The 21,954-nt window shown below is 46.9% G+C and overlaps 1 protein-coding gene across 1 annotated transcript in view; it reads left to right on the plus strand.

Moving 5' to 3' along the window:
- GABRR2 (gamma-aminobutyric acid type A receptor subunit rho2) overlaps positions 1–21,954 on the plus strand; it is a 44,393-nt gene that overhangs the window by 12,896 nt on the left and 9,543 nt on the right. The window contains exons 3-4 of the mRNA XM_061207033.1: positions 19,724–19,791; positions 21,468–21,691. Of these exons, the coding sequence (XP_061063016.1) occupies positions 19,724–19,791; positions 21,468–21,691 (292 nt within the window). The remainder of the gene's footprint in view (positions 1–19,723; positions 19,792–21,467; positions 21,692–21,954) is intronic.

The raw sequence follows: 21,954 nt of genomic DNA on the forward strand, positions 1-21,954 counted from the left end.
CCCAGAAAACCCAGCTCTGAGTAGAATCATCCAACAGGCTGCAGCCTCAGTCAGGGTGCTCCTTCCTCAAGCCACGTTTGAGGAGCAAATTGGACTTCCTGTATCCTGATCCCTGCAACTTCTGGTGTCGCCCAGAGTGTGGAGGATCAGGACAGCCCCTTGCCCCTCCCTGCCTGAGTAAGCCTCTGAGGCTGGGAAAGACCCTGACTTTAGGGAAAGCTGCCGGGGAAGGAGGTGTCACCTCCAGCAGGTGCGATAAGACCTGAGGCTCTTACACATCAGCTGTCAAGATCTCGGTCACCAAAGCCAAGGGAGGGGGCTGCTCCTCCTTCCGACGCCCTCCCCCCAGAGCAGCTGGTCTTCTGGGCACCTTTTCTCCCCTGCAGGGCTTTCCTGGATGTCTAGATGTTACCTGGATGAAATAGGACCAGGGGAGCACATGGTGAGGTACACACACATGAACTCATAAATAAGAATCTTTGCAACTCGTTGAGTCCTGGCTGTGCCAATCTGGCTCCCTGTGCACCGATGCCGAATAAAAATATGGAGACAGAGAACTGGAAGACAAGAAATAGAGAGGCTTTTTATTTTCCTTGCCAGGCAAAGGGAAGACACAGTAGGCTAACGCCTCAAGAACTGTGCCCCCCTCCTTGGGGAATCGGAGAAGATTTTATACGTAGGGCTCGGCTTGCAGTCCGGGGGTATATGATAAGGATCAAAAATAGTGAAGGTCTTGCATTTCTTTTGTTCTGCAAATTCATGGCCAAAGCTGGCATCGGGCGGCTCAGCAACCGGGTCTGGTGTCCCTGAAGTTCTCGGCCAGTGAACTTCTTTCTGAAATGAAGAGTGCTACAAGGGAGTGTAGGGGGAGAAGAAAGGCCAGGTGCAAAGGGTAATTTGTATGGAGTCAGAGAGTAATCAGCTGTGTGAAGGACAAGTCTAGCTACAAGTGTTTGTTAGTAGTAACAGCTAAACAATAACCAAGATTGCTTAACTCTTTCAGACCTGTTTATGTTGTTTCCCCAGACTGTTCATTGTTTCCTTATTTTCCTTATTTATCAGAAAAGTCTCATTTCTATTTTTGCTGCAACATGGCCAAGCAGGCTGGCTGGGGCCATCAGAGGAGGGAGCTTCCCACCGCCTGGGGTTCCAATGATTGCTATAATCCGTAATCCCTGGAGCATCTGCAGATGGTTTAGAGCCAAGAAGCCTTCCTTGCAGGTCCTCCTGAGGGTGTCCATTCCATCCAGTCCCTCACTCCTGCGCAGAGGCACTGGCCAGGGGGTGGGTGTGTCTCTGAGGAAGGAGGCTTGCAGACAGCACATAGATGGCTCTGTGTGAGTAATAGGAAGCCCGCCTTCCTTGGGGGCAGCCCTGTGCCAGACACCTGGTCCAAAGCAGAGCCTGGGTCAACCGGCCCTAATGTGCCGGCCCAGCCTAACACGCCCCTCTAAAAAGCAGCCGTGCACGCTCAGCAGGCCATGCCAACAAGATGCCCGTCAACAATTGTGGGGTATGTGTTGCATCCCTGTCTTCTCTTCCTAACTTGTTTTTCGAAAAGGGGCTTCCTTGTGGACTGACATTTAAAAATAATTGCTAGAGAGGAATTTGCCTAAGACTAGATACCCCTCGGATGACCTTTTCAGTTTGGAAAGAGAGAAGATTAAAAACCTAGCAGCTTCCTAATAATCCCAGGGATCAGTTGAAACAAAAATATCTTGTCTAAGCTCCCAGCTGCCTGATACGCTGGTGTGTCCTGGTTAGGAGAACCTCCAGAGGCCTGGGGTTTCCCCTCTACTTGTTAGGAGAAAGAGTGCAATGTTGATTTTTTAAAATTAAAATTAAAATTAAAAAAATTGGGCTAAAACATACAGAGCATAAAATGTACCATTTTAACCATATAGTTCAGTGGCGAAAGAATATTCACATTGTTGTGCAATCGTCACCAGCATACATCTCCAGAACTTTTTCATCTTCCTAAATTGTCAATGAAACAATAACTCTTTTTTTAAAAAATAAATTTATTTATTTATTTATTTTTGGCTGCGCATGGGCTTTCTCTAGTTGCGGCGAGTGGGAGCTACTCTTCGTTGTGGTGCGCGGGCTTCTCATTGCGGTGGCTTCTCTTGTTGCGGAGCACGGGCTCTAGCCACGCGGGCTTCAGTAGTGGTGGCTTGCGGGCTCTAGAGCACAGGCTCAGTAGTTGTGGCGCACAGGCTTAGTTGCTCTGCGGCATGTGGGATCCTCCTGGACCAGGCATCGAACCCGTGTCCCCTGCATAGGCAGGCGGATTCTTAACCACTGCGCCACCAGGTAAGTCCGGAAACAATAACTCTTTACTCCTGCTTCCCCCTGCCCCTGGCAACCACCATTCCACTTTCTGTCTCTATGAATTTGACTGCTCTAGGTTTCTCATGTAAGTGGAATCATACAGTATTTGTCTTTTTGTGACTGGCTTATTCACTTAGCATTATGCCTTCAAGGTTCATCCATGTTGTAGCGTGTAAGGCCAAATAATATTCCATTGTATGAATAGATCACATCTTGTTTAATCGCCATTCATCTGTCAATGGACATTTGGGTTGTTTTTACCTTTTGGCTCTTGGGAATAATGCTGCCATGAACATGTGTGTGCAAACATCTATTCAAGACCCTGTTTTCAATTCTTTGGCGTATATACCCAGAAGTGGAATTGCTGGGTCACATGGTAGTTCTATGTTTAGTTTTTTCAGGTACTCCTGCACTTTCTTCTACAGCAGCTGCATCAGTTTACATCCTCACCAGCATGATACTGATTTTTAATTCAAACTGTAGAGATGGAAGGTAAAGGAGGGGTGTAATGTCATCACAGATTCTTCTGAATTACATCCAAGGAGTTTATTAGGATGGTCAGGAAGTGACCACAAAGTAGGTTAGGTTCTGCAGCCAAAATACTTTCACTTTCATTCATAAGACAAGTATGGTGTGTTTTGGAGCTGTTATGTGTGAAGAAGGATCCGTGGCATTCGGGGACCCAGCAGTGAGCAAGACAGCCACAGTCCTTGGAGTGTCAATGCTCTAGTCGGGGAGACCAGCGTTAATGAAATCCTCACATCAAGATGTTAAATTATGGAGAGCTGCTGGAAGGACAGGGGAGCCGTGGGGTGCGAGCAGCAGGGTCTGGTCATGGGCACCAGGGAAGGGTGGCCCCGAGTAGCCTGGGAGGACGAAGGCCAAGGAGCCACCCTTGCCGGGAAGGGTGTGCATTCGGTCACTCCGCCTGACACGACACAGTGTTCCCAGGAAGCTAACAGTCTACAAGGGAAACAGAGAAATGACTAAGTGCAGTCAAGTATCACAGAAGCAATGTAGGGCATCTCTGCTGCCGGGGGGAATTGAGTGGTCAGTTCCATCCAGAGAGAGGAAACCAGCAGGCTGGCAGTGACACCTTCATTCAGGAGGCGATGCTCGCAATGAGTCGGGAAAGATGCGCAGGGGGTGAGCCCAGCGGGTGGGAGGGAAGGAGGGATCAGGGAGGAGGGTGCTCACGGATAACAGGAGGGCAGCGGAATGCGAGCAGCGTGTGCATGTGTGTGTGTGTGTGCGCGCACATGTGTGTAGAGGGGGCAGTGCAGCCCAGGCTGAGGAAGGACAAGATGATACCTGTGCTTTAGAAAGCTCCCTGAGGGCCTGCTAGGAGGAGGCTGGAGCAGCTAAGAATGGATGTGGGACGCTAGCTGGCCACTTCAGCCATGGTCCAGGTCAGAGTTGATGGGGGTTAAGCTAAGGCCTAGAAAGAATGGATAAAGAAGATGTGTGGCTTCCCTGGTGGCGCGGTGGTTAAGAATCCACCTGCCAATGCAGGGGGACACGGGTTCGAGCCCTGGTCTGGGAAGACCCACATGCCGCGGAGCAACTAAGCCCGTGAGCAACAACTACTGAGCCTGCGCGTCTGGAGCCTGTGCTCCGCAACAAGAGAAACCACCGCAATGAGAATCCCTCACAATGCAACGAAGAGTAGCCCCCGCTCGCTGCAACTAGAGAAAGCCCACGTGCAGCAATGAAGACCCAATGCAGACAAAAATAAATAACTAAACTAAAAAAAAAAAAATGTGGTACATATGTACAATGTAATATTAGCCATAAAAAAATGAAATAATGCCATTTGCAGCAACATGGATGAACCTAGAGATTACTCAGTAAGTCAGACAGAGAAAGGCAAATATCATATGATATCACTCATATGTGGAATCTAATTTTAAAAAATGATACAAATGAACTTATTTACAAAACAGAAACAGACTCACAGATTTCAAAAACAAACTTATGGTTACCAAAGGGAAAATGTTGTGGGGAGGGATAAATCAGGAGTTTGGGATTAACATACACACACTACTATACATAAGATAGATAACCAACAAGGACCTACTGTATAGCACAGGGAACTCTACTCAATATTCTGTGATAACCTATATCAGAAGATAATCTGAAAAAGAATGGATATATGTATATGTATAACTGAGTCACTTTGCCGTACACCTAAAACGAACACAACATTGTAAATCAACTATATTCCAGTTAAAAAAAAAAAAGTGGAGGGATCGTGAGAAGTGAAGGAGGGAGACAGCCACCGATGGAACCAGAGGAAGCTGGGACACCTGAGTGTCTGCCTGGGGGCGGCCATCCACCCAGACGGAGCCCAGGGGAGAGGCATTGGGAAAAGCTACAGTAACAGTGGGGGAACAGTGGAGAGTTTAATGAAGGTCTGTTCACAAAGGGGTGGGCAGGGTTAAAGGAAACCAGCAAGCTGGCAGTGAAGCCTTGAGGGCTGGAAGAGTGTAGAGCCTTCACCAGGTTAGGGGTGAAGGGCAAGAGGAGGGAGAAGTTACCAGAATCTGGAAATGAGCCAGAGCCCTGGGAAGGGGCTGCCCTACAGGGGAGCCCTGGCGTCCAGGAGAGGGTGGGCCCATGAAGCCTGCAGGGAGGGCTGGGGGAGAGAATCAGTTCCTCTCAGTCTCCTCCAGCCTTCTGAGACCTGCTGGCATCTTCATTGGCTGAACCAACCCGAAGGCAGAAGACGAGGGCCCGCTGTGAGCAGTGGCCACAGGCCAAGGCAAGGGGGTCCTGTGTGATCACTCACCTGCACTCAGGGCGTGGTCTGTGGGCCAAGAGGACGTGCCCACCTGAGATTTCCCTTCCAGGCCACACTTGGGTACTGGGACCCAGAATCATGTCCACACAGCCCGGAGCCCGCCTCGGGACCTGCCCGTGCCTCCTCCCTAGGCGAGCCCCGGGGGTGGGGGTGGGAGCTGTACTGCACATGCGGGGTCCCCCCTCCCCTCCCCCTCCCCCTCCCCCTCCCTCTCCCCTCCCCTCCCCTCCCCTCCCTCTCCCCTCCCCTCCCCTCCCCTCCCTCTCCCCTCCCCTCCCTCTCCCCTCCCCTCCCCTCCCTCTCCCCTCCCCTCCCCTCCCTCTCCCCTCCCCCTCCCCTCCCCTCCCCTCCCTCTCCCCTCCCCACCTCCCCGGTGCTGAGAGGAGGCTGAGGGCTGCCTTTCAGACGGCTTTGGATAGAGCTCAGATAGTGGGCAGGGGTGTCCACCAGCACACTCCAGGCTCTTCTCTGTGCTGGCTGCTGCTGTGGGTGGGAAAAGGGAAGCTCCGGAGCTGGGCCTGCTCTCCCTGCCCTGCCATGTCCCGGCCGGAGCTCCCAGGAGTCAGAGTTCTGAGGTTGGGCTTGGCCTTCTGGGTTGACGTGAACGTGTATTTGTCAAAGCAGTAGGCGAGGCTATATATCATTTTGCAGTTTCTTAGCTTGATTTATAACCTTTAGACATTCAAGCATGTGGCACATGGGCCCCCAGTTGTGCTCCTGCCTGGGGGTGGGTTTGTAAATGTGGACGCTGCCCTTAGTGGTCAGCTGCCCAGCACAGAGCAGGGTGGAGTGTGGGTCTGCTTTCCCAGAGGGGCAACGGCTGGACCTGCCGAGATTGAGTGAGCGGGGAAGATGGGACCAGGGGCAGGTTGGGGCAGTGGCTGGGCCTGCAGTACTCTCCCCATGTCAGCTTCTAGAACACAGGAGAACCCTTCCTGCGCCACATCCAACCACCAAAGGGCTGAATTTAGGAGGCGAAACATTGGCTCCTGTGCTTCCTTGAGATAATTGCAAAACCCATAATTCCGGCCTTCACTTAGTGAACCTGCTGATTTTCTGTCAGCTTTCTCCTAGGTGACTCAGGCAGGGAGCTGTGGAGACCTTGCTGATTTTGCCCCCCTCCCTCCTGCCCTTTCCCCTCCTAGATCAACCAAGTTGAATCAATTCATGCATCACAGTGTCTCTCAGATCTGCCCCCTCACACCACACATTCTCAATGCCTTCTTGGGGGGTGAAAAAAATCTTAGACATTACAATAGTTGTGGCCCTCCAAAGCTCCACCTTCCCTTCCCATCTTATTCCTTAGTATTTAATTTAAATTTAAATGAACTCATACTTAAATAAATTAAATTTTCTCTTTTGTGGATGATAATGATAAGAAGGTTGGAAGCACTACCGACACCAACACCATGGTCCCCAAACCACCCCTCGTAGCCAAATTCACCTTCTGGAAACACCCCTTCCCTGCACTGCTCCCTCAGAAACTTCAGGGCTTCCCATATTCTAAGGGATGAAATGCAGCCCCGCCTCTCCCCTCTGTGTCCCGAAAGTTCCACCGTCTGGCCCAGCTGCCTCCCCAGCTTACCTCCCCTTGACAGGACTCTTCTGTCGTAGAAGGCTCTCTCTCCCTGCACATCCGTGCTCGAGTCTGCCATGAACATCTGTCCATGGTGGCCCCCCTGCGCTGTCCTGCTTCATCTGACAGCCTGTCCCTGCCTAGAGCCCAGTTTAATTCCTTTCCTCTAACAGGAAACAACTCTCAGCTATTTGGATACATGTTGAAACTGCACAACTCAGATTGATATTTGAACCCACTGTCTTTTCATTGAAATCACACACCTGGTCTCAGGACTTACTGAAGCTCAGGTTCTTTATGTCTTAGTGCAGAAAGAATTCAGTGAGAGGCAAAGTGATATGTAAGAAGTGGATTTATTTAGAGAGATACACATCCCATAGACAGAATGAGGTCCATCTCAAAAGGCGAGAGTGGCCAGACTCATCAAGAAGAAGAGGGAGAGGACTCAAATAATAAAATTAGAAATGAAAAAGAAGTTACAACGAACACCACAGAAATACAAAGCATTGTTAGAGACTACTACAAGCAACTCTATGCCAATAAAATGGAAAACCTGCGAGAAACGGACAAATTCTTAGAATGGTATAACCTTCCAAGACTGAACCAGGAAGAAATAGAAAATATGAACAGACCAATCACAAGTAATGAAATTGAAACTGTAATTTAAAATCTTCCAACAAACAAAAGTCCAGGGCCAGATGGCTTCACAGGTGAATTGAAACATTTAGAGAAGAGCTAACACCCATCCTTCTCAAACTCTTCCAAAAAATTGCAGAGGAAGGAACACTCCCAAACTCAGTCTAAGAGGCCACCGTCACCCTGATACTAAAATCAGACAAAGTACTACAAAAAAGGAAAATTACAGACCAATATCACAGATGAATATAGATGCAAATATCCTCAACAAAATACTAGCAAACAGAATCCAACAACACATTAAAAGGATCATACACCATGATCAAGTGAGATTTATCCCAGGGATGCAAGGATTCTTCAATATACGCAAATCAATCAATGTGATACACCATATTAACAAATTGAAGAATAAAAACCATATGATCATCTCAATAGATGCAGAAAAAGCTTCTGACAAAATTCAACACCAATTTATGATAAAAACTCTCTATAAAGTGGGCATAGAGGGAACCTACCTCAACATAATAAAGGCCATATATGACAAACCTACAGCAAACATCATTCTCAATGGTGAAAAACTGAAACCATTTCCTTTAAGATCAGGAACAAGACAAGGATGTCCACTCTCGCCGCTATTATTCAACATAGTTTTGGAAGTCCTAGCCATGGCAATCAGAGAAGAAAAAGAAATAAAAGGACTACAAATTGGAAAAGAAGAATTAAAACTGTCATTGTTTGTGGATGACATGATACTATGCATAGATAATTCTAAATGTGCCACCAGAAAGCTACTAGAGCTAATCAATGAATTTAGTAAAGTTGCAGGTTACAAAATTAATGCACAGAAATCTCTTGCATTCCTATACACTAACAATGAAAGATCAGAAAGAGAAATTAAGGAAACAATCCCATTCACCATTGCAACAAAAAGAATAAAATACCTAGGAATAAACCTACCTAAGGAGGTAAAAGACCTGTACTCAGAAAACTATAAGACACTGACGAAAGAAATTAAAGATGATACCAACAGATGGAGAGATATACCATGTTCTTGGATTGGAAGAATCAATATTGTGAAAATGACTATACTACCCAAAGCAATCTACAGATTCAGTGCAATCCTTATCAAATTACCAATGGCTTTTTTTTCAGAACTAGAACAAAAAAATCTTAAAATTTGTATGGAGACACAAAAGATCCCAAATAGCCAAAGCAATCTTGAGGGGAAAAAAACAGAGCTGGAGGAATCAGACTCCCTGACTTCAGACTATACTACAAAGCTACAGTAATCAAGACAATATGGTACTGGCACAAAAACAGAAATATAGATCAATGGAACAGGATAGAAAGCCCAGAGATAAACCCACGCTCCTACGGTCAGCTAATCTATGACAAAGGAGGCAAGGATATACAATGGAGAAAAGACAGTCTCTTCAATAAGTGGTGCTGGGAAAACTGGACAGCTACATGCAAAAGAATGAAATTAGAACACTCCCTAACACCATACACAAAAATAAACTCAAAATGGATTAAAGACCTAAATGTAAGACAGGACACTATAAAACTCTTAGAGGAAAACGTAGGAAAAACACTCTTTGACATAAATCACAGCAAGATCGTTTTTGACCCACCTCCTAGAGAAATGGAAATAAAAACAAGAATAAACAAATGGGACCTAATGAAACTTAAAAGCTTTTGCACAGCAAAGGAAACTATAAACAAGACCAAAAGCCAACCCTCAGAATGGGAGAAAATATTTGCAAATGAATCAACAGACAAAGGATTAATGTCCAAAATACATAAACAGCTCATGCAGCTCAATATCAAAAAAACAAACAACCCAATCCAAAAATGGGCAGAAGACCTAAATTGACATTTCTAAAGAAGACATACAGATGGCCAAGAGGCACATGAAAAGCTGCACGAAATCACTAATTATTAGAGAAATGCCAATCAAAACTACAATGAGGTATCACCTCACACCAGTTAGAATGGGCATCATCAGAAAATCTACAAAGAACAAATGCTGGAGAGGGTGTGGAGAAAAGGGAACCCTCTTGCACTGTTGGTGGGAATGTAAATTGATACAGCGACTATGGAGAACAGTATGGAGGTTCCTTAAAAAACTGAAAATAGAATTACCATATGACCCAGCAATCCCACTACTGGGTCTATACACAGAGAAAATCATAATTCAAAAAGACACATGCACCCCAGTGTTCATTGCAGCACTATTTACAATAGCCAGGGCATGGAATCAACCTAAATGCCCATCGACAGATGAATGGATAAAGAAGATGTGGTACATATATTACTCAGCCATGAAAAGGAACGAAATTGGGTCATTTGTAAAGACGTGGATGGACCTAGAAACTGTCATACAGAGTGAAGTAAGTCAGAAAGAGAAAAACAAATATCGTATATTAACGCATATATGTGGAATCTAGAAAAATGGTACAGATGAACCGGTTTGCAGGGCAGAAATAGAGACACAGATATAGAGAACAAACGTATGGACACCAAGGGGGGAAAGTGGGGAGTGGGGGTGAGGGGGTGGGAGGGGGGGCTGGTGGTGTGATGAATTGGGAGATTGGGATTGACATGTATACACTAATATGTATAAAATAGATAACTAATAAGAACCTGCTGTATAAAAAAAATTTTTTTAATAAAATTAAAAAAAAAAAAAGGAATGCTCTGGTCAGCATAATGCATTCATTAGAGCAGGGGCTCTGGAGGTGGACCTCTGGGATCAGCTTGCAGTGTGCCTCTCTCTGATGGGAACCTCCGTTGCCTCTCTAGTCCTCAGATTCTCACCTGTAGAATGAAGGTAATATCAGTACCTTCCTCACCAGATTGTCATGAGGATGGACTCAAGTGTCCTACAGGAAGCACTGAGCACAGCAGAGACCGTGTGTGTGTGTGTGTGTGTGTGTGTGTGTGTGTGTTGGGGGGAAGGGGATGGTGGAGGCAGTGCATCAAAGCACTGGTTGCTGACGTGATAAAGACATGGCTACGGCCCCGGGGAGCGCATGGCCGGGCCTCCCAGACTCACAGCACACGCTCCCTTAGGGCCTCTCCTGGGATAAAGGCTTGTACTGTTATTACTACTATGATCTGTTCTGCTCACAACGCTTCTGACTCTAATGTGTGGGTTTTCCGCACCAAGCAATTCCCCTGTTGTCTGTGGACACCAGCTGGGTGTCCTACAGTGTAATTCAGTTCTAACACTACCTGGGGTTAGTGCAGACACCACAGGTTAAGGGTTCAGTCCCAGAAGACTGCCCCCCACTTCAGATACCAATCACAAGTAGTGGGTCCCCAAGTTACCTGCACTTCTCTCCGACTTGGCTGCAAAATTGAGGGTTCCCACAACCCCCTTCTCAGGTGTGATAATTTGCTATAATGGCTCATAGAATCAGGGAGACACTTTATTTATGGTTCCCGGCTTATTATAAAGAACATTATATAAGACACAGATGGATAGCGGATGAACAGGGGCATAGGGTCAGGACCGGAAGGGTCCTGAGCTCAGGGGTTTCTGTCCCGCGGAGTTGGGGGCACTACCTTCCTGGCATGCAGCTCTGTTCACCAACCAGGAAGCTCACCGAACCCTATTGTTCAGGGGTTTTATGGAGGTTCCACTCTGTAGACATGATTGATGAAATCATTGGCCACTGGTGATTAACTCAACCTCCAGCCCCTCACCCCTCCCCCTCCTTGGGAGTTGGGAGGCGGGGCTGAAGTTCCAACCCTCTAATCACATGGTTGTTCCTCGGCAACCAGCCCCATCTTGAAACTATCCAGGAGCCCACCGAGAGCCACCACACTAGCATAAACTCAGGTGTGGTTGGTAAGGGGTTGTTATAAATAACAAAATACACTCCTCTCACCCCTCTCACTCAGGAAGTTACAAGGGTTTTAGGAGCTCTGTGCCGGGAACTGGGGCTGAGGACCAAATACATATTTCTCATTATATCACAATATCACATCACGATATCACAACTGCTGTGTCACTTTGCAAGGTTAGTGCCTAGTTACGTCTCCAGCTGGACTGTCTCCAATGTGATGCCTTCCTAGGGAATTTTCTAGGAACACATGTGTTTCACCCAGTATACTTTCGCTCCACCCCCATTTAAGGTGCCCTCTGTGTTTGGGGCACCCAGACTGTGAGTGGAGACCCTCCCGAATGCTCCCATGCTTTACTCTGTAGCCTTCTTCCTAGGAGGGGTTCAACCCCTGAACTTCCAAGCTACAGGAGTCTGGCCACCAAGGCCCCAAATGCCACTCAGCTGGCCCAGCTGAGGCCCATGGAGCCAGTTCAAGGTAGGGTCATGCCTCGTTTTGGAGCTGGGGTCTCCTCCCCGAACGCTTCTCGGGCCTCCCTGGCTCTGCCTCCCCTCTTCCCCATGCTGGGTAAGGTCTAGTGCTTCACTGTTACAGTGAACGGGTTAGAGAGCCAAAGCTAGGGAGAAAGCCAGCCTTCTGGGTCTCCAGCAGCCTTCTTCCCAGGATCTGCTGCCCTCAGAGGAGACCCCTCTGATTCCTCCTCAGTGCCCTTGGCCCTTCCCTTCTGGAGCACAAACCCTCACTTACACTCACACCCTGTTCCCGTTACCAAATTGAACTTGGGTCCACTTGGCCACCTCATAGCAAAGTCAATCTACTGTCACTGGGTTGTGGTGAAGGGCAGCTTGTGCTCCAAAGACCCGACCACCCTGATTCCTTTCAGGGAAGGGTTTCTAAAGGCAACATTTGGAGTAAGTGTTGCAACTTGTGGACTTCCTTCGGTTTGGTTGGTGGCGGGGTAACAGGGAGAGGTTTTGGGAATCTTAATCATCAGCCTTTTGGTTCCAACCAGTCTGCATGTAATCACCATCCTCCACTTGGGTGGGGGGGGGTCTTAGTTTCTGCAGAACAGCTCAAAGATATGGGTCAGATCATTATATATACCCCTTGAAGAGGAACTAGGACTCTGTTTCATCGCTGAACTATTGTTTAAGCTATCATTACTTTTCTTGCCTGACTGCTTTTCCTTTGTTTCTGCATTCCCTCACTTCCCTGATTAGTAACTGCTTGAGTCTGGCACTCAGGGAAGGCCTAGGAGAATAAAGCCTTTTTCTACAAAAAAGAAATGGGGCACATGGTAGGGGGTATTGTACCCAAGAGGGCCTCACAGGGACCGGTTCAGTTTCAATCGCCACATTTCTCTGATACTCCTCAATCATCAGGGGAACAAGGGCAGGACAAGAAAGGGAACAAAGTTTTGGATCGAGGGGTTAATGATAAACTCGGCAGAGGAACTCAGTTTCACTCCTACTCGCTCCTTCCCTTAAAATTAAACTCCTCTTCCTGGCCTCTTCCTCCCCTGCAATCCCCTCCAGGCAATCTCACTCCTTCCCTCCCTGACCCCATTTAACCCCAGTGACCAAGCAGGTCACCGTGCGCCTGAAGGACAGGGTGCTGGGCAGTGGGGCAGGGCTGGGCCCCGACTAGACAAGTCTGTTTGGGATGTTAAATTTAAGAACTTGGTTAGATATCCAGGGGAGACTTCTTTTAGACTTCAACAACAACAGGGTCAGAGTCCGGGTCAGAGATGGAGCCCAGGAGGGAGACTGAGAATCATCAGCTTTAAGCAGAGAGTTAGCTGTGGGAGGGGCTGAATGACAGGGGAAGAGAAGGGGCCCAAGGACCTCAGAGAAGGAGCAAGGGAAGAGCTGTGTCACAGAGATGGAAGAGGGAGGCGGTTTCAGCTAAGGAGGGTGGTCATGGGAGGGAGGTCAGGGACCCAAGGCTTGGGAAAAGACTGCTCGACTCAGCAAGTATTATGGGGGAAGGAAGGCATGGATAGGTAGGAAGTGGAGCCAGCTGGTGGAGAGCGGATCGTGAAAAAGTTTGAAAACAAGAGAAAAATGGTAACCAGGAGGACATGGGACATTGTAAAATCTCACTCCTGGGGGTTCCTTAAAGTTCAGTTGTCCAGTGCCCTCAGACTTGACTGCGGATCAGCATCACTGCAGCACTTGTGATGTCTCTGGTGCAGGAGGCTCAGGGCGGGGTCCAAGAACTGCATCTCTAACAAATGCCTGGTGACGCTGATGCTGCTTGTGGAAGGGAGAGCCCCTGACTGAGTCCAGCCTCGCCCACCCCACCCCAGGTGGATGGTTAAATGCCTGCCACATGGCACTCACTGCCTGCTCAGGAAGCAGTGCTCACCATGAGAAAAGTCAGGCCTATTTTAAAACCGAAATGTTTGATTACACCCAACAATAAGGGAAAGGGTCTCAACCAATATTTCAAATTAACTCAGACTTTGCAAGAAGTCCTCAAGGAAAGGGAAGGGCCATGGAAGAAAAGTCAAGCCATGCAACCTGCAGTGATGAAAATTTTATAGTGTGTATTCATCCATGTTTTTGCGTGTAACTATACATTCCATTGTATGGATATACCACAATGTATGTATCCTATTCTGTAGATAGACTGCGTCATGAGGTTTATATATCTTCCATTTTGCTGGATAATGCCTTCTAAGGTAGTTGTACCAATTTACACCCACCACTGGCAGAGTATGAGCGTTCCTGTTGCTCCATATCCTTATCAACACTTGGTGTAGCTACTCTCATATGAGCCAAGTTTGTTAGTATATAGTAGTAATAACTCATTGTGGTTCTAAGGGAGCTATTAATGCAATTGAGTACTTTCTCATTTGTCTATTGTTTATTTCTTCTTTTGCAAAATGCATATTCAAATCTCTTGCCCCTTTTTGTATTGGATTGTCTGATTTTTTCTGAATGGAACTCTTAGGAGTTATTTTTATATTCTGTATATGAGCCCTTTGCCCGTTATATATACAGTGAATATCTTCCACTCTGAAAAACTCTTGTTTTTTCACTTTCTTCATGGTGTCTTTGAAAAACAAGAGTTCTTGATTTTTTCGATGAAAATTTTTTATTGAACTGCAACACATATACAGAAAAGTGCACAAATCATAAGTGTTCAGCTTAGTGAATTATCAAAAAGTGAACACATTCATGCAACCAGCACCTCGACCAAGAAACAGTATCTCCAGAATTCCAGAAGTCTCCTTCTCCCCTTGTCACTATCCCCTCACCATGGCCAACCATTATGCTGGCTTCTAACACCAAGGATTAGTTTTGCCAGATAGTCTTAATTTTAATGTAAATTTACTGATCTTTTTCTTAAAGGTAGTGCTTTTTGTGTCTTGATAAAGAAGTACATTGCTATCCTGTTTTGTTATTTTGCATCTCACCTTTGGATCTGCAGTCCACTTGGAGTTGTTTCGCACGTTGCATGATTTTCATATACACATTGTCTCAGCATTAGTTATTGAAGATACTATTCCCTCTCTAATGATCTGCAGTGATATCTTTTTTTAAAATAAATTTATTTAATTTATTTTTTTATTTTTGGCTGCGTTGCGAGCTTTCTCTAGTTGCAGTGAGCGGGGGCTACTCTTCATTGCAGTGTGCCGGCTTCTCATTTGCGGTGGCTTCTTTTGTTGCGGAACACGGGCTTTAGGTGCACGGGCTTCAGTAGTTGTGGCACAGGGCTCCGTAGTTGTGGCTCATGGGCTTAGTTGTTCACGGCATGTGGGATCTTCCTGGACCAGGGACCCATGTCCCCTGCATTGGCAGGCAGGTTCTTAACCACTGCGCCACCAGGGAAGCCCTGCAGTGATATCTTTATAATAAGTCAGGTGTACATAAAGGTATGTGTCTGTTTCTGGACTCTCCACTCTGTTCCATTTGTCAATTTGTCCGTTTTTATGCTGGTGCTTCACCGCTTATTACTGTATTTCTATAGTAAATCTTGATATCTGGTAGAGCAAATCCTCCCACCCTCTTTTCCTTCAAGAAGGACTGCCATTGGAACTTTGAATTTCCTAATAATCTCTTTGCCAAGTTCCACAAGAAAACCTAAGGGGGTTTTGATTAGAATTGCATTGAGTCTATAGTTTAATATGGGGTAATTAATATCTTTGCAATATTGAATCTTCCAATCCATGAACATTATTACTTAGGTCTTCTTTCATTTCTCTCAGTATTTCATAGTTTTCTTCATAGAGGACATTCAGATATTTTGTTAGATTTATTTCTAGGTACCTATTCCTAGGTATTTTTGATGCTACTCGTAAGTGGTATTTTTGAAAAAATTTCTTTTTCTAACTTTGCTGGCGTATAGCAATACAACTGATATTTGTATACTGACCTTGTATTCAACATCCTCATTAAAATCTCATATTAAGTCTAACAATTTATCTGCTGATTTTAAAAAAATTTATATACCCAATCTAATACAAATAGTGGCTCTTTTGTCCTAGTTGTCATAACTTTTTTTCATTTCTTGCCTTATTATATTGTCTAGGACCTTTAGAACAATGTTGAACAGAAGTCGCATTAACAGACATACTCAATCTTAAAGGAAATCTTACAACATTTTATCATTAAATATGATGTTTACTGTAGCTATTTTTTGGTAGTTATCCCTTTTCAGATTAAGGAAGTTCCTTTCTATTCCTATATTTTTCAAAATTATAAACGGGTACTGATTTTAGCAAAGGCTTTTCCTGTATCTTAATCAGCAAATGTGGAAAATTATATTGATTGATTCCAAAAGTTTCCAGTTTTATGTAAAAAATCTCAATCTTAATTTTTAAAACATTTTTGTGTTTAGTACACTTAGGTATTTTTAGTTTATGCTATTTCAGTATCATTAAATGCACACAAATTAAGAATTGTTATATTTTATTGGTGAATTGAATAATTTATTATTATGAAATGACCCTCTTATCTCTATTTCATCTATCTTTAAGTCTACTTTACTTGATATAATATAGCTACACCCACTTTCTTTCATTTATTCTTTGCGTGTTGTATGTTTGCATCCTTTCATGTTGTATCTTATCTTTTCTCCATCTTATATTTTCTTTTTTTTTTTTTTTTGGCCACACCGTGGCATGTGGGATCTTAGTTCCCAGACCAGAGACTGAACCCGCACCCCCTGCAGTGGAAGCGTGGAGTCTTAACCAACCACTGGACCGCCAGGGAAGTCCCTCCCTCTTATATTTCCAGTGTGTCTCTTTAAACAGCATGAAGCTGGATTTTGTTTCTTTTTGTTTGTTTGTTTGTATTTGTTTTGTTTTTTTAAGGAAAATATATTTAATGGAAGAGTCAGACAACATAAGTGCAGCTTGATGACTTTTTGTTTGTTCGTTTGTTTTTGGCCATACCACGTGGCCTGCGGAATCTTAGTTCCCCAACTAGGGTTCCAGGGATCGAACCCGTGCCCCCTGCAGTGGAAGCATGGAGTCCTAACCACTGGACTGCCAGGGAAGTCCCAGATTTTGTTTCTTGATCCAGCTTGATAAACTTTCAACATTTCTGAATTATCAAGTATGAAAATATTTAACTGGAGCATTTAGATCATTTACATTTATTGAATAATTTATATATTGGTTCTAAATCTATCATCCTATCATATCCTTTTTATTGTCTAACCTATTCTTTATGTTTTCTCTTTTTTTTTCTCCTTCCTTTCTTGCTTTCTTTTAGACTGATTATTTTTGGTTATACCTATTTTGGCTTTCCTATTTTAGTTTTGAAAATATATACCCTTACTACTTTATTTTGTGGTTCCCTAGAAAACAACATGAATCTTTGGCTTATAGTACTAGTATGTTAATTAACTATTTTTACTGTCCTCCAGACAATGCAAAGACCTCAGAACACTTTCACTCCATTTATACCTCTCCCTTCTTAAATGTTGTGTATTTTTATTTAGTGTTTTCAATCCTACAACACATGGTTAATATTGTTTTATATAGTCAGTGTTCCCTTAGAATCATACATATATTCACTATTTTTGTTGGTCTTTATTCATTCTTGCATCTCCAGCTTTCTTTCTGGATCATGCTCCTTCTGCTTGAAAAACACCTTCATTTAGGGCAGGATGCCTGTTGGCAAATTCTGTTTTAATTTGTCTTAAAATTCTACCTCACATTTATTCTTGTAGAGTCAGTGGAGAAGAAATGACATATAGCTTTATTTCAAAAATGGATAAATCCCTAACGTGTGCTTTCCAGGATCATGTGAGGAGAAATAATTGCAGAAAGGCTAGGAACCAAGAAAAGCTCTTGGCTAAACACGTATTTCCCTTCTGAATTTGTTGCCTCACTGGCTATACTGCCTGAAATTCCACCAGTGACTTCCATTTGGCTCACCAGATCCCTCTCTGAAAGTAGAAAAACCCACGTCAGTGTTCAGGGGCCAAGGCACAAATGCCTAGTTAGTTTATTTTCTTTCTAACAAACACCTTACAGGACTCAATCATACTCTAAACATAAAACTGTTCACGGAAAAAGGAGAAAGACCAGTAATTTGGAAGAATTTCTCGAAAATCAGGTTGGGAAGGGCCACAAAATGAAGAGTTCGGGAGAACCTGGGGGCGGAGCATTAGCCTTGGGCTGCGGGGCAAGTCAAAGGCAAAGGTCACCTCCATTGCACTTGGACCAAGGAGGGCAGAGCTGTTGGTCCCGTTCAAGCTTGGGGTGCGAGTCCCCGAGTGCAGCTCTGGAGCCTCCTGAGCACACAGATGTTTTCCAACAACCCAGGATCCTTGGAGCCAGACCTGCACTCCCATGTGGGCAATACCTCCAGAGCCTGAACGCCACCCTCACAGCCTTTATCAAATTTCTTTCCAAAGGACAGCTGGAACCGCGGAGAGCAAGGCAGGCCCCGGGGACAGAGAGACACAGTGACAGGCACCAAGCAAGCTGTTGTATTTTATCTGGAAAATGTTCTTTGCCAAAACCAGCTGCTGGTCAAACACTGTGCCCATTATCTGAAAACCAGGCCACAGGGAACTGGGTCCAAAGAGGGTGATGGCTATACTGTTTCTGCCCTTTGGCTCTTGGGACGACAGGATGTGGCACTTTAGAGAAAGGGAACAAGGGGGAAAGGTGATGAGGGTTAGGAGCTCCAGCCCTGGGCTGTTTTAAGGTCTCAAGTGAAGGAAGGTCCGTCCAGAGGACGGGGAATTAACCAGCCCTGCTTCCCATGGTGATGTTGGGAACACTTGGTCTTGCACAGGGGCTCAGGAGTCTGGGTGCTGGGAGGGGGCCCCAGCCAGGCTGCTGGCAGACCCTCCCTCGTGTTGCAGGCCCCTCGGGGGAGGAAGGCAGGCCAGTCAGCCCTGAGGAGGGGGCTTCAGCCTCACACTGGCCATTCCACTCTACCCCTTCAGTGCCCTCCTGGAGCCTGGAGGGAGAGAAGGCTCCGGCTGTTAGAGCAGTGATCTCTCATGGGCCCTGACCTGAGCCCTCAGTTGAGAGCACAGGAAAATAAAAAGATCAGCTTATGACCCAATTTATCTGGGAGGGGAAAAGTAAAAATAAAAAATAAAATGTTGTGGGAATTCCCTGGCGGTCCAGTGGTTAGGACTCGGTGCTTTCACTGCTGTGGGCCCGGGTTCGATCCCTGGTTTAAAAAAAAAAAAAAAAAAAAAAAAAGGTTGTGCTCATTTGCTTTCATGTTTAAGCACGCAGAAAATAGCCACTAAATCCCACCAGTAATAAATAAAATGCTCCCATTCTATCGGGCTCAGCCAAAAGCCCCAAATCTTTCATGGTGGGATTGCAAGTCTTAGCAAACCTACCACGGGGGAGGTTTGGGGAGAGTCGGTGAGCCCATTCAGTGCCCTGGCCCACCAGAGCCTGTCAGGATCTCTGATCCTCCTCCTCTGCCCTCAGCCAAAGTCCCCGGCCCTCCCAGTCCTCATTCCCTGAGACCCAGACTCCCCCTGCCACCCTAAGCTTCTCCCAGCTCAGACCACGGTGGGTCGGCAGGCCCTGGTCCTGCACTCCCTGGCCAGGGCCCAGAGGACCCAGGTGCAGTGGGCTGGCCTCCAGACAATGCCTTCCTCTCAGAAGGCCCCGCCCAGATGCCACCTGACGCTCTCAGAGACATTTTTTTGCCTGTGAATGGAACAGCATTCATTAATATGCTTGACAGACACAGGTTTTTTGTTTTCCCCATTTAAGACTTTTTTAATATTAAAATCTAAAAACACATTTTATGGAAGCATAAACATACATAATCCAGCTCATCCACTCATGCAACAAGCATGGGTTAAACACCCATGTTGGCACAGGAAAGGCACTTAAGGTAGACACAGTCCCCGCCCTCATGGAGAAAGCTCAGCCACCCAACCTGCCAGGAAGTAGCAAGGAAACCCTCATGGAATCTGAACCACTGCCTCACCCCTGCTCTGCTCAGGCTCCCCTGGGAAGGGGGTAGGGGCTGTCTGCTTGCGCAGTGCTAGAGAGGAAGGCGCCTTAACCAGCCGTCTTTGCCCCTCTGCAGGCCCTGCCATCCCGGTGGGCGTGGACGTGCAGCTGGAGAGCCTGGACAGCATCTCGGAGGTGGACATGGTACGAGGCGCGCTCGGCAGGCAACGCCGGGGCGGGCTGCTGTGGCCGAGGTCCATTGGGGGCCTGCGGTGGGTGGGGCCACGCTGGGGCAGGCTGAGTCTGGGGGCGGGGCCAGAGCTGCTGCAGGGGATGAAACCGGGATTTGGAGGTTGGCCCAGGTTTAGTAAAATCCAGAGCCTGGCTTCTGCAGCTTCATGGGTAAAAATAACTTGGGGGCCCGGGAGTGGGGGGGGGGGGGGGGGGGCGGGGGTGTTAAATGCAGATCCCAGGCCCCGCCCCAGACTTCCTGATTCGGTCTCTGGGAGTGAGGCCCAGCCCTCTACGTTCTGAACACGCCCCTTTAGCGGTGTGAGGGGCCGGACCCGCCACACTTGGAGGAGCGCGGGAGGCGGACGTGTTCCCCTTCAAATTCTGCAGGTCTCTGCGCGTCAGCGCCCGCCGGGAGCACGGCTTCCCCGCTCACTCCTTGGCAGCGCCCAGCAGGCTCAGGCGGGCACCGGAGCGTCTTTGAAGAAGCCTCGTTTCAGCTGAGACCTGACAGCTGTAGGGAGGGCCAAGCAAGAGCGCGTACGAGGTCTCTGAGGCAGAAGAACAGGGAGTTTGCAAACTGAAAGAGTGGCGGACAAAACGGGGAAGAGAGGGGCCAGTGGGGCGGTGCTCCCCTCCACGGGCGGGCCTCCGGGACAGGCAGGAGGAGCCTGGGTGTGGTTGGCAGAGCAGACGTGGGCCACCGCATGCATCCTTCCAGCCTTCCTTCACCTGCTCCTGGAACAAGCTCTTCTGGGTAGTTATTTATTCATTGGCGTTCATGTATTAGCTCTGGCTGCAGTGTAAGGGCTACACTCTTGGTTTCAGGCACCAGCTATGCAGACGAGGAGACACTTTTTAACAGGATAAGCTTTCAGGCTGAAATTATACTAGACATGCAGCTGCCCATCTCCTCATTCATTCATTTCCCCCCATTTTTCCATTCTGCAGATATTTATTGAGCATCCACTATTGTGCCTTGCCAGGCACTAAACTAGGGTCTGGAGATTCAGTGGTGGGCAGGAAACAATTCTGCTTTTAAAGATCCTACAAGCCTAATGGTAGAAACCCTCCAAAATTGGACACTTGGGACTTTCCTGGTGGTCCAGTGGTTAAGACTCCATGCTTCCACTGCAGGGGGGCATAGGTTTGAGCCCTGGTCAGGGAACTAAGATCCCGCATGCCACGCAGTGTGGCCACACACACACACACAAAAAAAGGCAAAATGGGACACTTGACTGTCCAGGTTTCCGGAAATGTCTGCTAAGTTGAATTGAATGGTTAGCCAATAGGTAAGGAGCCATGCGTGCAAAGGTCTAGGTGAGAGTGCAGGGCTTTGTGGGAATCCAGCCCTGCTGGCCCCAGGGCAGGCTGTGGGCATCACAGCTGCCATTTTCCTTTGCAAAGCCTGAAGGAGGGGCTGTGCTGTCTCTTGGGCTCCAACCTCATGAGGCACAAACATGAGCCATTCTCTTTCCTGTGGCAGCAGCGCCATTGCCTTGAGCGTCATCCCGCAGGGCTGCAGAACTCTTTCCTTCAACTCTGGAGGCTGAGCCTGAGGTGTTCGTCACAGTGGTGGACGGAGGGTCGGCTGTCAGGAAGAGAGCTTTGTAAGCCATCTCTGTCTGGTCTCCCCCCCACTCCCACAGGACTTCACCATGACCCTCTACCTGCGGCATTACTGGAAGGACGAGCGGCTGGTCTTCCCCAGCACCAGCAATAAGAGCATGACCTTCGACGGCCGGCTGGTGAAGAAGATCTGGGTCCCCGACGTCTTCTTTGTTCACTCCAAAAGGTCATTCATCCACGACACCACCACGGACAACATCATGCTGAGGGTGTTCCCGGATGGGCAGGTGCTGTACAGCCTGAGGTAACTGTCCACGGGGTCATGGTCTCTGTGTCCAATGGCATCCTAATATGTGTGGACAAAGTCAGGGATCGTTTGACTGATTTACCACTGTATCGTCAGAGCTAAACTGTGCTTTTCACAGTAGGTGAGAAAACAGCATTTGTGGAATGAATTAGCTAGTCAACTCTTGGTTTAAAAACCACCACAAAAAAAAAACCCTCTTTAAAAAAACAAATGTATATGTGTGGTCTGTCCCTTTGGCCCCGAAGAGTTTGTCACTGTGT

This window comes from Eubalaena glacialis, chromosome 12, assembly GCF_028564815.1.
Source record: "Eubalaena glacialis isolate mEubGla1 chromosome 12, mEubGla1.1.hap2.+ XY, whole genome shotgun sequence".
Lineage (NCBI taxonomy): Eukaryota > Metazoa > Chordata > Mammalia > Artiodactyla > Balaenidae > Eubalaena > Eubalaena glacialis.